Genomic DNA, 15586 nt, shown 5'->3' on the forward strand with positions numbered 1-15586 from the left:
GCTCCAACATGTTCCCAACTGAACATAACTAGGTTGACGACATGAAACAATTTGTTGGCATCTCATGAAATATTAGCCCGCCCATGTTTTTTTTATAAAAAGGCTGAAGTGTTCGATCTTATCGTTTCTTGCTCATGGAAGCTGTGAGCATGGCCACCGTTAGGTCGCAAGGGGAAAGTGAAATAACGACAGTGGGACTGTGCAGTCCATCATCACTTAATTTGTCCCCCCCCCCCCTCCTTAGGTGTGGGGGCAGACGGTGGTTTCTCCTCATCAGCTTGTGTTAGCAGGCCTGGCACAGGATCAGACGAGGCATCACTGAAAGGAGGGTTAGCACGATTGCTCCCTGTGGGATATCCGATGCCTCCAGTGGATTGGACGCGAGCGAGGGGGCTGTTTTGGTTTTGTCTAGCGCCTCGGCATTCTGCTGATGTCTGGGTTCCTGTGTTAGCCATTCTGACCTCGGTCAATTAAATGCGGGCACTGGAATCATCAAGTACAACCAGTGTATAATTATATCATATTTCACATGGAGGGGGGGGGGGGGGGGACTTCCGGGCCTACAGACATGCCCATAAGCTGAATGAAACCTCTACGTTGTGTAGTCAGCTTTAAAATGATCAGACTGAAGAGAGGACAAAAAAAAACTATTAAATCAAGTCGTTTATTTCGAAGTTATGAATAAACATACAAATAATATGGAATTTGATTTGATGAGGGCGTGGTTACATTTGAATCCTACTCTCAGTTTTTATTTTTAAAGAAGAGAAGGTTATCATGCAGAATGATGTGGTCCTTGATGAGTGTCCCCGGGTGACTTAAATGCTCAAGTATAGATACTTTTGATATAAATCTTACGGCATGCCAGAGATGGATTGAGGCTATATTCAGCTTTGGTTTGACACTGTGGCCGGCCGTCTTTTATGTTTCTGTCTAAAACAGGAACACAGCGAAGACACGGTCTCATCTGTGGTCGAAACCATTTGGAAGGAGACTGATTTAGTTTAATTTGTGGTTGACCGAGGTCCAGCATGTCCTTTTAAAATGGTTTTGTTTTGAATTCTTAATATCAACTTTAATTTAAAGACACAGAAACCACCGGAGCTGGCAGACCATTCCATTTTGTTCCATTCCATTTTGGTATATTTTATAACCCTCAAGTCTGAAGTGTCCAACCAAGTAGACCAAATATGGTGTAAGAAGGAAATAATTCCCCTTTTATTTGTTTCAGGATTGAGCATTTCCCAATCGACTCTGTAGAGGGCAGCAATGTGCTGAAGCTGGACACTGGAGCTAGCGCTGTGTAGTTAATGTATACACAATCACTCAATAAATAAATAAACATTTACTTTCAGTAGCCACATGTGACAGCAGCACAGGGAAATAATCATAAACATGCCTCGTCCAAATGGTAATGTTCAAATAGTTAACATTGGAGGTATACCAAATTATGAAAAGGGTTAAAACCATCGTATCTGCTCATTCTTATGTAGCAGAATTATGCATTCGAGGCCCTAGTCTTTGGAACACAGATGAGGTTGCACAGTAAATTTGCTCTTTTTGTAGCCATCAGTGCTTCCCCATACTATTCAAGTGAACAGTGATTAGTTGTTTCTGGTCATGAGCATTCGACTGAATAACTCATAGTGTGCCTCAGTGACAAGCAAGCCTTATATGGGGCATAACTGGGATGGTGTTGAGTTGTTTATTAACAGAATTTTCCTTTTTCAGTGAAACACTGCTTCAGCATCATTAGTTTGACGTGGGAACATTGGAAATCCTGCATTTACTACCATGTGTGTAATAATACATTTTGGAGTAGCCATTCCCAAAGTTCTTATTCTTTTCATTTTATCCTGAGCCCTTATGATAATGTTTTTGTTAAATCAGTAAGTACAGACCTGTTCAAGAGTAGTTTTTTTTTGAGACAGTGATGTGTTAAGACTGGCTTTTGGTCTGGCATTTGATTTATGGACATCAACACCATGAAGTCTTTATGGTGAAATACACAAACAAGCAGACTCAGTGTTGTAACAGCAGTTGTAAAGTTACGTCGTCATGGTAGGCTTTACTTTGCGAGAGCTTGTGTGGCACGTTTGTATGTTTACCTCAGCCCTGTTCCATCTGCTTCAGAGGACTGCCTCACGTGGGGCTCACACACACACACACACACACACACACACACACACACACACACACACACACACACACACACACACACACACACACACACACACACACACACACACACACACACACACACACACACAGGCTTGATGCCTTTTTGAGTGTTCAGCCAGCTCAGCCAGTCCATATTCAGCTCTAGGCCCTACGTATATCGGAGTGGCAACTCTGGAAGAAACTGGTGGAGCGAAAGGTTTTGGCGAGTCAGGTGCAGAGCGTCTGACCTGAGATGTGGCAGGCATTAGGGCCCTCCTGTGTGTGTGTGTGTGTCTGTCTGTGTCTGGGTCTGGGTCTGGGTCTGGGTCTGGGTCTGGGTCTGTGTCTGTGTGTCTGTCTGTGTGTGTGTGTGTGTGTGTGTGTGTGTGTGTGTGTGTGTGTGTGTGTGTGTGTTTGAGAGAGAGAGAGAGAGAGAGAGAGACCTGAGATGTGGCAGGCCCTCCGCACGTTAGGGCCCTCTGGGGCTTCGTAAAGCTTGTTTGTGTACCCTCGGCTCTGACAGCATGCAGGACACTGCCAGAGGCTAGGGGAGCATGTTTATGACACAGTGGGCTGGCTGTGTATGAGTGTGTGTGTGTGTGTGTGTGTGTGTGTGTGTGTGTGTGTGTGTCTGTCTGTCTGTCTGTCTGTCTGTCTGTCTGTCTGTCTGTCTGTCTGTCTGTCTGTCTGTCTGTCTGTCTGTCTGTCTGTCTGTCTGTCTGTCTGTCTGTCTGTGCCTCTCTCTGTTTGTGTGTGTCTGTCTGTCTGTCTGTCAGTGTGTTGGAGAGAGAGAGACAGAGAGATATTATTGAAGAGAATAAGGGTGAAGAAACATCCTAAAGCTGAGAAGCCAACAGTCAATATCAGAATGATAAATGATAGAAAATGGAATGTAGAAAAAGAACAAGTCACTGGAGAGGAGACGAGCGAACCCAAGAGGAGAGAAAGTGGAGACTTAAAAAATAGGTTTTCTCAAAGGTGGGTTTCTGTCCGATTCAAAGTGCTCCACAGTGGTTGGCAAGGCAAGGCCCCACGCCAGCCAGAAAGAGAGAGAAAGCGCGAGAGAGGGAGAGAGGGAGAGAGGGAGGGAGGGAGGGAGGGAGGGAGGGAGGGAGGGAAAGGGGTGGTGCTCCCAAGATAACCCAAGACAGCCTCCAGGGCCCTGTGTTTCTTTGCCTGTGTCTTAAGGCCAGTCGCTGGGCAGCCAGAGCGCTGTCATGCGGAAAGCCATCCAGAGAGTGAAGCATGTATTTGGCTTTTACAGCTCCCCTTTCTCTGTCAGTCACAGGGAGGACGCTCTCCACATACTGAATCTGATTCTGGTCCTGAACCAGCCCTGACCTGGGTCCGATTGGACATGTACCCAGCAGGACACATTCTAGGACGGAACTGGCTCAAATTCAGTGGATGCATTCTAAGGGGGCAGGAGCGAGGAGTCGGACACAGGCATGCTGGAAGCACTTCTTCTAACTCTTCTGCCGCTTCCAGACCCAGAGATATCACTCTCCACATGGAATCTAAATATCAGACCTGATCAGGCATGGAGCAGGCAGCACACATTCTGGGGCAAGGTGCATATAGTCATGAGCCAACCAGGCTGAAAACATGCTTTTGCTTCCCCCCCCCATCTTGTCTTTCACAGCCACAGAGAGAAAACACTTCCTTCAGTGGCATGTCACTCTGGGCCTGAGCTGACCCTGGTCAGCCACTGGTCTAACATGGACAGGTACTCGGGCCTGAGACCTTGAGTCGGGTTCCATAGTTGCTTGTTGTTGTTTTCAGTTTTTTTTTTGCATTCTCGTCTCCTTCAGACTGACCGCACTGTTCTGAGAGGAACTGGTTCTGATTCCGACGTGGCCTGGATGTGGCCCCGAACTGACCCGACAGATCTATGCCAGACCGCTGTTGCTGTTCTGAAGCCCCACTGGCTCTGTCTCATTAGGACGCTGTCAGGGTTCTTCAGAGTGTTAGACACCCCACATAGACAGATAGTCCCCCCCCCCCCCACCTTGAGAAATTAGTAATCATCACCGTGGTGTACATTATGGGATGTGTTTATTTTGACATGAGACATGAAAATAAGATGAAGCAGGACTTGCTTGGTCTGAGGTGTAAAAGAGACAAACACAAAGGCTTTTTGAAGGGTAATGAGAATTTAATAAATAATGCACCACTTCATTGACATTTATAAAATATAATGACTGAAGGAACAGGGCCTTGAAAGGATAGGGTATAATGGTGTATGGTGGTAGAACAGGAGACTGATGTTTAAGATCGTGTGTAGCAGGATTTTTTTTTTCAAACTGATCCAACTGAACAAAATAAATAGAACTTTTTATTCAGTATTTACACATTGGTTAATAGACTGAATATAGGCACACAGTCACACGCAAAAGGTAACATAAAAAAATATACAAAAAAAGTAAAACAAAAAATAAACTGCTGCTTTAGGCCACACTGAGGCAGTTTTCTTTAACAACTGTTTGTCATTCACATTGAAAACCAAATAGTGAACTAAGATCTATGAGTGCTTAATGCATTACATGAACCTGACATGATGAAGGGGATTCAATCGAATTACACTCAGACAAACAAACAGTCACATGTCTCAATATCTCATCTTCCACCATGAGTACAACAAAGCCTCCAAACATGGAGAAAATATGATGTAGAAAAGACCAATTCAGTAACTTAAAGACCAAATGAGAGTGGGTGGAGGAGGAAAAAAAGTGTTTAAAGATGTTTCGCTGACATTCATTGGCAATTCTGGAAGAAAACTAACCGAAATGGCTCTCTGGCAGTTAAGAGGGAGCATTTGAGCAGCCAGCAGACACCACCACCCACCCCCACCCTCCTCTAACAGATTGGGGGGTATGTGGGTGGGCGGTCGAGTGAGTGGACAGACGAGGGGGTCGTCTTGTCTCTGTCTTCCGTAAAAACTCTTCCCTTGGCGGCCCACCAGAGGAATTCCGCCATGGCCTCGGTAAATGTAACCATTTTTCAATAACAGTCCTTGAGTCTCTCTCTGGGCCGGACATAACCCAGTTCCTGGGTGCCTGCATGGCTTTTTCTGCGGCTAGGCCTCTGCTTAAAAAAGCGCATGCCTGAGCCGTTCGGGCCTCTGCTGGAGAGATTGATGCTAATTTTTGACTTGGAAAACGCCAGTGGCTGTCTGCAGCGCGGGCCAGATTGTGCGGATTACTTGTTTTCCATCACACACACGCTTTCTCACACACACACACACACACACACACACTCATCAGCACACCGATTCGCTTCAGCTATGGCAAACTGATGCTTTTTTAGGGGTGGGGGCTGGGTAGGAATGCGAGGTGGGGGTTTGGGGTGGGGGGGTAGGGCATGACTGTTCACTGTACACAATTAAGTGGTATTATCGTTGACCGTTCGGCCACGCTACTCTAACTAAAAACCCATCTGACAGGGACGGCAAGCCTCCCAACAGTCTTCAAAGCAGAGAGGAGTTTTAGTTGCCATGAGTCAAGCATGGGAAGGAGTAGGTAGGCTCACCGCTAGGAAGTAGCATGCATTCACATTACGTGCCCTCTCATACTCCCCACAGCTAGCAGAGGACCGCAGGGTGGATTGGGCCCAGGACTGAATCAGGTCCATACCAAAGTCAACTGCAGTTGGGGCCAATTGAGGCGGCGTTCACACCAAGATGCTTTTTCTTTTCTTTTTTTTTACATCCAGGCGTCAATTTCAATGGTTCTCTATGGAACACCAGGGCTAGGGTAAAGCTAGACCATTGCAACGCGACCCACACGTTTATTTGAGCGTGGTGCAAGCAGTAGAAGACACAAAGCACCTGGCGCTAAAAGTGAAAAATAGTTTTTAACGTTTGCGGTCATGTTTTATTCAACAACGGGTCGTTGCTTAGCTACATGTCTTTGCAATACCATGTAGCAAGTTTTCTAGCCCACAACACAAACGTAATTTTAGCGACGCGCTTTGCGTTTTAGAGTAAAACCAAAAAAAAAACCGTCTCAGTGTGAATGGCGCCCGAGTTATCCTTTTCCTGTGCATCAGTGGAGGGGACAGTGGATCTGGCTCCAATCTGGGCCTCAGTTGTTCCCACCACCAGCTGCAGGGAGCCCTCGCTTACAAGCTTATTTAAACCACACCTTGGTTAAGTCAAGTTCAGAGTGACACAGACAGAAGCAGCTCAGAGGGGTTTGAGCACAAATAGGCACCTGAAGTTCACTGTTTTTTATACAAACGCTTACATGACACAGGGGTCATCTGTCCTGTTAAGACGAGAGGAGAGGCAGCAGAGCACTGCCGTGTGACGCACTATGGGGACGGGGGGTCGGGGCTGGAAAAGGAGGCCCTTTAACAAATGCAGAACTGTTTGCTGTGTCTGTGCTATTTCTCTGAAGCTTGTTTATGTGCCAGGTCTTCACTTCAATCCTGTACAGCATGTATTTAATCAAGTATTTAGAATTATGATACAAACAACATGTTCCAACTTTGAAACACAATACACAAATAATGTATGTTACATATCTACAGTCCAAAGTGTGGTTGCTGTACTAGTGAAACTAATTATTGGTAATTAAATGGAATATTCTATGCACCTTATTACATATAGTTTCTCTGTATTGCTTATGGTGACTATATTTATACACGTATATAAATATAGATGTGTTTATATGTACATTTTGATATTTTAAAAAAATTGCATAAAGAATAAAATAAATAAAAATGTGAATAAACCATACTGTTAAATATGATTTGTGATGCTGTGGTAATAATAATACTTATTATAATATTTAATAATAATAATATCAACAAAAACAAACAAACAAAAAAATCATCTAGGAACTACACCGCTGAGTGCTGGAATGACTGTTGATGAGGAGGAGAGAGGGTGTTAGGAGGGGGGTGTGTCGTTTTGGGTGAGGGGGTAGATCTGTTGTCCTGATGCTCAGTTTGTGTGTGTCCTGGGGATAGGGACGATGGCGTCATGGTCCGGACTTTGGACTCCTGCTCTTTCACCTCCGGATGTCTGTGGCCTCGGGGTCGTCCTGCTCGGCCGCCCCGGCCTCGAGGTTCATGCGGCGGGATCCCTGTCCGCGACTCCTGGGGTGCATGTTGAAGCCCCCTTTGCTGGGCTTCTCTTGTCGGGAGATTTTGGGGTTGTCCACGTCGGGATGCATGGGGAGGGGGAGAGTGGCGGTGGCACCGCCGGGGCGGCGATCTGGGGGTCCCCCTGGTGCCCCAGGGGCCGGGGCGTTGGGCTGCGGGGAGCACAGGGTCAGGCTCTCGCACAGGGCGCCCCAGTTCTGCTCGCACTGCAGCCTCACGCTGCGTGTGATGGCCTCCTTTACTTCCTCGCCGCAGCTCAGGAGAATGTTTACCAGTTCCACATATGGCCTGAGGGGGGAGACAGAGGGCACAGCAACACCATTACTACACTCTAAAGCACAAAAAAGGGAAAAGAAGGTGAAGAACTTAAAGGTTCTTTGTAGTTCTACAGAGACACGTTGCCATTTTCACCATGCTTCTTCACAGCAGGTCACTATAAACTGGCTTAACAGTTCCATTTGGTTCCCCATTGTGTTCAAACCATCAAATCAACAAAACAAATCAATTCAACAAAAGGTTCTTTTTGGATCTTGGAACTCTTGGAAATCTATTTTCTTCTCAGAGAGGCCCCATGCTGCATGAGGGGCCAGGGGCCACACATGGCCTCTGGGCTAGTTTTCAGCCTCATTGGCTTTTATGGGCGCAGGGCTGGAGTGGCCAGCCCTTGTTTCTGTGAGGCGGCAGCCCCGCTGGAGTTGGGAGCTGGCTGCAACCAAAATTAGATTTTAAAACCCACTAATAAGGACCTGGAGGATGCATGAAATCAGGTATGTGTGTCTGTGTGTGTTTGTGTATGTGAGACAGCAAGAGAGAAAGTGTGTGTGAGGGAGATAGCAAGAGAGAGAGTGTGTGTGTGTGTGTGTGTGTGTGTGTGTGTGTGTGTGTGTGTGTGTGTGTGTGTGTGTGAGAGAGGGAGAGAGAAAGCAAGAGAGAGAGAGAGTGTGTGTGTGTGTGTGTGTGTGTGTGTGTGTGTGAGAGAGAGGGAGAAAGAGAGAGAGAGAGAGTGTGTGTGTGTGTGTGAGGGAGAGAGCGCTAGAAGAAAGAGAAAGTGTGTCTGTCTGTGAGTGTACCAATCACCTGCATACCTTCAGTATACCCGCCGTGCACACCATTATGAGAACTCACTATCCTCATAGCTATGATCATTTGAATCAAACTTATCCAATGTGTGCAGTGAGACTCCCTCAGCCTTACTGACAGGGGATATATGTTCTTGATATGCGCCCTTCAAGGCACCATTTAGCAGGCATGGGGTTAGCAAAGCAAAGCAGAGCAACGTACAACCAGCAAAGTCTTGCCCTTCTAGCATCTCCATCAGAGAGCCTTAACAGCCCTCAATGCATCATCCTATTCTTGCCACTCTCTTTACATAATAAGTCTCTAAAGCCGGCGCCTGCTCCAATGCAAACCTCTTTACCGCCCCCGACGAAAGGAGAGAAGGTGCCCTGTGCCACAGAGAATGATGTCATCGCTTCGGTGACGGCGCAGCCACGCACAATGAGCTCTTATGAAGCAGCACAGAGACGCGCTTAGCGGCCGCCACGGTAACGGCAACGTTCTGCTGCGCTAACACTAACACGTCACCAGCCCTCCCGTCGCTTTTGCTCTCATCCAAACATTTGGGTGTGAAAAAAATACATAAACGTTCGTCCATTTTGGCTGCAGGGGGACTGTGAGTTGGAAATTTGGCCTGGAAAATTACCTCTGACTACCAAAATGTTCCTTAAATAATCAGTACTGCTATGGAATCTCTGAACATTCAACTGACTATCCATATGTTTCCATATTTAGAGTGAGTCAAATGTTCGCACTGAATTTGGGGACAAATTCAGACAAAAGACATTCATGCCCGTTGCATGTGCTTTGCTTGTCTTGCATGTGTGCGTGTGGCCAGTGTTTAGCAACATATTAACAACAGAATGGTCATCGGTTCAACATCAGGATGCTCCCAGACTGATGCAACGCTTCACCTTACCTAACACCTAACTCTTTAAGTGCTTCGAAAAAAAGCAGTCGCTAAATGAAATGCCTAAATGTCAATCGCAGTTGTGCTGACTAGTGGCTGCGGTACCACAGGTGTTGTGGCTGGGCTGGTCGTGTCAACACAGATCCTGCGTGTAACTTAATTCTCTCTCCCCTCTTATGTTCCTCGCTCTCGGAGTCCTAGAGACCCGTCTCTCTTGTCACTCACCCTTTGGGGAACAGGTCCTGGAAGTGGATCATCTCCACCATGACGTTGATGTTCTCCTTGGCGGCCGAGCAGAGGTTGTGGTCGATGTAGCACTCACGCTGCAGCTGGAACACCATGTCCTTGATGGCCAGGCACTTGCGGCTGATGCAGCTGAACCTGTGGCGCAGGCCATGCGCCATGCACTTCAGGGCATCCTTGATGAAGGATTTACCCTACAAGGAGAGAGAGAGACAGAGAGAGAGAGAGCAGGCACATACATGAACCAGTCATATGTAAGTCCACCAGTCATGCATATGAATGAATTAATGAATGATGATATACAAATGAAAACAAAAACTGTAGCATGATGTCTTACTGGAGAAACACACAGAATAAGGGCAGGGTGAACGATGCTGACCCCTTAAAGAACATAAAAGATATTGAACCCCAAAAGAGGGAGGGGTCCTTTGAAAGACACACATAGTGGAAGGCCAGGGTCAAAGACTGTCTTTATTCCTCCAATAAGGAGGCTTTCCTACTGGGAGATAACACACACACACACACACACACAAACTCACATCGGTGCACACACACTTTTACGGCAGAATGAGTGTCCTGTCATGACCTGACAATACCAGGACTCTCTCTGGCCTCCCGTTACATGGCTCAAGCCTCTCGTCGTCGTCCCCCCCCAAAAAAATGCAGCGGCCCCAAATCCACCTGCGCCTCATGAAACTGGAGTCTCACCAGGGCAGGGAGCCAGCTGGCTCCCACACCACCGACCGGGTCACACATCCTGAGCGGGAGGCAAGGGGGCGGACGTGAGGTGTGAGGTGGAGGGGGACGTGAACTTTGTGGGAGACCATAAGGGCAGGGAGAACAATGGGATTGTGGGATGGTGGTGGTGCTTGCGTTGTCTTGAGTTGATTAGGGGAGAGCACAAGGGAGACAGCAGAGCAAGAAGAAGGGGACATGAGATGGTGGTGGTGGTGGTGGTTATGTAATTTTGTCTCTCTACTTACCTGTGAGTCAAACTTGCCGGCATTGTGCAGGAAGGTCATGCAGATCTCCTGCAGGCCGCGGATCTCGCACGAGTTGTTCTCGAAACACTCGAAAACGCCACAGCCAACATCGCCCGCAGTCACCAGACAGTGCTGGATCTCAGCTGCAGAGGATGAGACAGAGAGACAGAGAAAGAAAGGAAAAAAAATAGAGAAAAAGGAAGGAGAGAGAGAGAGTGAGTACTGTGACCTCAGGTAATAGAACTGTTTCCTGACTTGAAAGCGATTCTTCAGATCACACAGGATTCACCTGCAACTGTAGTGCAGAAAGCAACAACACAACCTGGCTTTCTCTCAATACCCCCGCTCCCCCCTCGTACGCACGTACACACATAATCATCCACCAGCTGCACATCTTTAAGGAGATAAAACAGCTTGGTGTGTGGAATATGACACCCTCAACTGGACCCCTTTTATAAATGAAAGTATTTCTGCAACACAAGTCATATGCAGCACGAATCACAATGTGTGCTCCCTTCAAGGCACCAACCCCAAACTGCAACCACAACGCGAGGCAGGACAGCTTAGTTGGAGATAAAGATGTATGAGGTTGTGACTCTGCGACAGCCTTTCTGCATTGCCCAATATAAAAACACATGGTGGTGCATTGCAGATACCTTCAGATTCTTGATGGGGATAAATGTGAGCACCGACGTGAAAGGTGGCGCTTTATTACGTATGATGTGTCAGGCGCTCGTGGTGTGAGAATTTTAATGACACCCGGGAAATAAAAGCGCCGGGGGAAACTCCGCTGTGAGCCGAGGGGGCGCATGTTAAACATATATAGGTCACACATCCTTGTCTATCTGAAACCCTGGAAGAGTACGTATAATAAAAATAGCTTCTTTAAAAATAGTCTCCCTTTTTTTCTTTTTGTGTTTGTTTTATTTTACTACCTGCGGTGAGAGGGTGGATCAGGGGGGTCAAAGTTTAGACTCACACGAAGGATTTATGGTCAACATGTGAACTTGATATTGGAGCACCATAGAGAAGTGGTTTCCTATGTTAGCATACCACTATGTTACCCTTTTCCCCATTTGGCCATGAAGCGCTTGATTACTGGACATGTTGATGTGCACAGTATGTGTGTGCGCAGTTCAGTTAGACCCTGACTGCTGAATTCTTCTGCACTCTCGCTTGGATGACACGACAGATTTTTTTTTTTTTTTTAAATGATAATGGCTCCACAATGCTATGACGAACAGGAAATATAAACATTATAAAGGTTTCAAGTTTATTATGCGAAAGTTTGCGGGTATGTTGTGATACATTGTTACAATGACCAAATGCATATCTTTATTATAACGTCTTGGTACATTTTAATTATTCGCCATTCCAAGAGAAGAACTTCCATGTCTCCCAGAACCAAGTGTAATAAAACTTACCACGTAGAAGCCAAGTGCTCGCTGGTGGCGGTAAGTCACGTATCCCTCGTAATTTCACTCACAGAAAGCTAGGGTTTAGGCGACTATCGGTTGGTTATATGGTTCCTCGCAATACGTATGAAAGACTGCAGTTGTGGAACAAAAGCAACAGTAACTTTACCACTTTTGATGCGATGGCCCGCCTCAAGCTCCTAATGTTGAGAGTGGTATTTAACATGTGAAAACATGCATACATCCCTTTTGCCAGCTGACACAATGGGCACTGTCTTCATATCAACTACCGATTCTGCAGAGTTTAGAAAATCCTTGATGTTAACACTGAAACTGCGGGGTGAGCCTCAAAGCTCAAGTTTGGTGCGCGCAGGAAAAGTGAGTCGCTCTCTTCACTGCTTGTGTTGGCATTTTTTCGGGAATGTGCTTGGATCGGACGACCTGGTCGCAGCGTGTGTACAGCTACACACTAGTGTGCCCATCTGAGATATCCTACCATGCAAACCTTCTGAGGAACTGTCCCTGTCCTGCAGCAAGGAAGACAAGACTCCCCAGGTGACCAGACACGTCCATCGCACAGTCTACTACCGGTTAAATTATTAGCAGGCAATTAATTGGTGATATGTGACCTAGCAAAATACTTATGAATAAAGGCCATTATTGTCGGGATCGCATAAAATGCTGTAACTCCAGGAATGGGATCTAATCTATTGAAATAGCCTCTGCAACGTATAAGGCCATTGCATCATATCAATCCCCGCTGTGCTTGCAGTCCTACACCCTCAGAATGAGAAAAAGTTAGACTTATTAATTTACGTTTGTCTACAGATGACCCACATTTCGTCGCTTTTATCAATTTTAATACACGGGGGATGACTATAGGACAGTTATCAAAGGCAAAGAGATTATTTTAAAAATCCCTTTAAAACATGCACACTAGCCTTCGCACGCAGCCACACACAAATGCACGCACACACAGAAAGAAGTGCGACCGTATACATTACCTATCATTATACCTTGTGCCGTTCTATTAATAGTTTACTAAGATATTGAATTTCTGTCTCAGTGTATTTACAAGATATCCACTTTCTTCATAATCGGAAAACGTAGTGTCGTGCACAAGAAGATGTGGATTTTTTTTGCCACCTTTCTTTTCCGCTATTTTTGAAAAAAAAAAACAGCAAGCGAACACGTCAGTCAGGTTTAATTTACTGCCACGGAGAGACTACACGTGCCTGCACGAGGCGTCCGGTAGCTGGCGGGTTTATCAACGACATGTATGACATTATTATAATCCTAGCTTCCTCCCAGATCGCTCCAGATGTCTTTGCGTCTTACCTGTATTCTGTAAGGAGAGCCGTCCTTTCTGGCTGGCCGGTCTTTCTGGCGGATTGTCATGAAAATCGATATTATCCGTCCCCACTACTTGTTCAAAGACTAACAAAACCAATAGCGCTACGGCACATTTGACCAACATATCTACAGTGACCCACAATTAGATCTGGATATTGTTGCTGTAAGTCTATATTTAAATGGAGCGGTAACCCCTGGGATTTTCTGGTTCCTGTGTTGTAACCGCTGCTCGGGGTGACGCGGGGAGTGAGCGTGGAAGAGGAATGGATGCTAGCTATATTTCCCGGAGCCCGGGTGTCAATTTTGATGAAGGAGTTAAGCAGGTGTTGTCAGTCGTGCTTCCCAACCAATCAGAGACGCAGACATCCACGTCCAAGTTTGAGGGGAGTGTCTGCGGCGAAAGTTGTCCCTACTTGCCATTTACTAAACTTGTAAAGTGTGTATAAGTGGGTGGCTATTTACTCTACAAGTGTTTGCTGTGAACTATCTCCAGTATGACAAAAATTCAACGGCTACATGGTAGCAATCTGATCTTTGTTGACATACATTCCTGATGTATAACTGTTTACATACCTGATTTCGAAAAGCCTTAAATATAGCAAATTACTTTACATAGATCCTTTTTTTATAGTTACACGCGTAATGAGCAATTTAGTTCACAGACAAATTGGTATGTCCCTGAAGTAGTGCTTGCCGACTTGACTCCAACAATATTGGTTGTTGTAGACGCATAACCTATTCCCCAAATCACACACTATAATATATGTACTGTGAGAAAAAGAGAAATACACTTGGCTACATAGGGAGGAAAGGGCATTTCATGAGACTCTTATCAGTCAGTTTTGAGAAGGGGGGGGGGGGGGGGGGGTGAACCACAACACAGGAATGACAGATATTGCACTGGAAATCCATTGTCTGGGGCAAGGCTGGAAAGTACACTTAATCCTCTCCAAGGAAAACACAACGGTAAGTATAGGTCTTTCCACATGCACTTTGAACATGGTTTGCACAAAACGGGTGAAGTTGCATTGTTGGAAAACACGAAAAGACTGAGGCAGAGAAGACAGAGGGGGAGATATATACTCAAGTCTTACCTTTCCATGCATCCTTGCAAAGCATTTACTAGTCTATATATTACATATGTTCACTGGATGTGGGGATTTCGTTGTAATCCGATAGAAAACATTTTCAGCCTATTGTTGACATGATTACCTTGAATTGTAATTAGGGTCTATAGTTCAGCCAAATCAAGTAAGTAAGACTTTATTTATACAGCACAAATATCTGCTTCCTCTCATTTGAGTCCTACATTCAGAAGCTACTCAGAAAAAACATTAATGAGGCAACTGCACTATAGGAGCTGGCCTGTTATATATGCTTTGTGTAAACAATCCCAAAATGACATAAGATCTTAAATGTATCTGATATCTTCAGGGGGAAAAAATGTAACGACTAACTAGCAATTTGAAATGAATGCACTTTTTAGACAGAGCACCACTGCACTCACACATCAGTCCTGACTGTCGAGATGTATGTAATAGTGAAATATTGATGACTGGGCTCACCCACGGCCATTTAGCACATATGTAGATTAAGACGGGCCTTGGTGCCCCCCGATTGTGTTGTGTGGTTATGGTATAAGCCAAGTCCACACTGCACGGAAAAGAGGGCCAATGCCTGTAAATGGCTGGCAGTGATTGCATCATTCACTAACCACCCCCTACGGACAGCTGCTGAATTCATGGAAAGCCACAGACAAACACACACACACACACACACACACTCACACACATACACACAACACAAATGCAATGGCATGTGTCCACATCTGACTGTCAGAGCAGAACACACACTCTCACACACACACACACACACACACACACGTACATTGACGAGGGATGGAATTTGGAGTCCAGCTAAGAGGTTTAAAATGTATGTGCATGTGGCCCAACTTAAAGTTATGCTATAGAAAATGTCAGACTCGAAAAAAAGTGGCTTTGGGTGACATTGTAAGCAGGGAAACAAGCTATTTGGAATGGAGCATCACCCCAAACAAATTGTTCTAATTATGTATCATAGAATAAAGATACTGTATAGTATGCTCTAACTGAGTAGTCTGATAGTGTTGTGCTAGTTATAGAATGTCAAAAAGCTGCCAACAATATGCTACAACACTTGTTTTTGTATCACAACTGCAGCATGTTAAGGAGTCTTATGGCCAGCTGCGCAATTGTCCTGGGACGGTTTCTGACAAATGCATCCAGTTTAACAAGAAAGATCCAAACCTCTTTGGAGTACTAAAAGGTAAACAACCATAAATAATTTCCTTTCGACAGAAGTGTGGTTTGATTAGATATTGA

At 45.6% G+C, this 15586-nt stretch overlaps 1 protein-coding gene across 1 annotated transcript; it reads right to left on the bottom strand.

Moving 5' to 3' along the window:
• Nucleotides 1–4371: 4371 nt before the first annotated feature.
• On the bottom strand, nucleotides 4372–13460 carry stc2a (stanniocalcin 2a). Its single transcript, XM_080840060.1, has 4 exons — nucleotides 13212–13460; nucleotides 10459–10601; nucleotides 9458–9669; nucleotides 4372–7554 (listed from the first exon to the last, which is right to left on the bottom strand). Exons 1-4 carry the CDS (start codon nucleotides 13348–13350, stop codon nucleotides 7173–7175), a joined length of 876 nt encoding a protein of 291 aa, XP_080696186.1. The 5' UTR covers nucleotides 13351–13460; the 3' UTR covers nucleotides 4372–7172.
• Nucleotides 13461–15586: the final 2126 nt, after the last annotated feature.

Source organism: Sprattus sprattus (genome assembly GCF_963457725.1).
Source record: "Sprattus sprattus genome assembly, chromosome: 6".
NCBI classification, from domain to species: domain Eukaryota; kingdom Metazoa; phylum Chordata; class Actinopteri; order Clupeiformes; family Clupeidae; genus Sprattus; species Sprattus sprattus.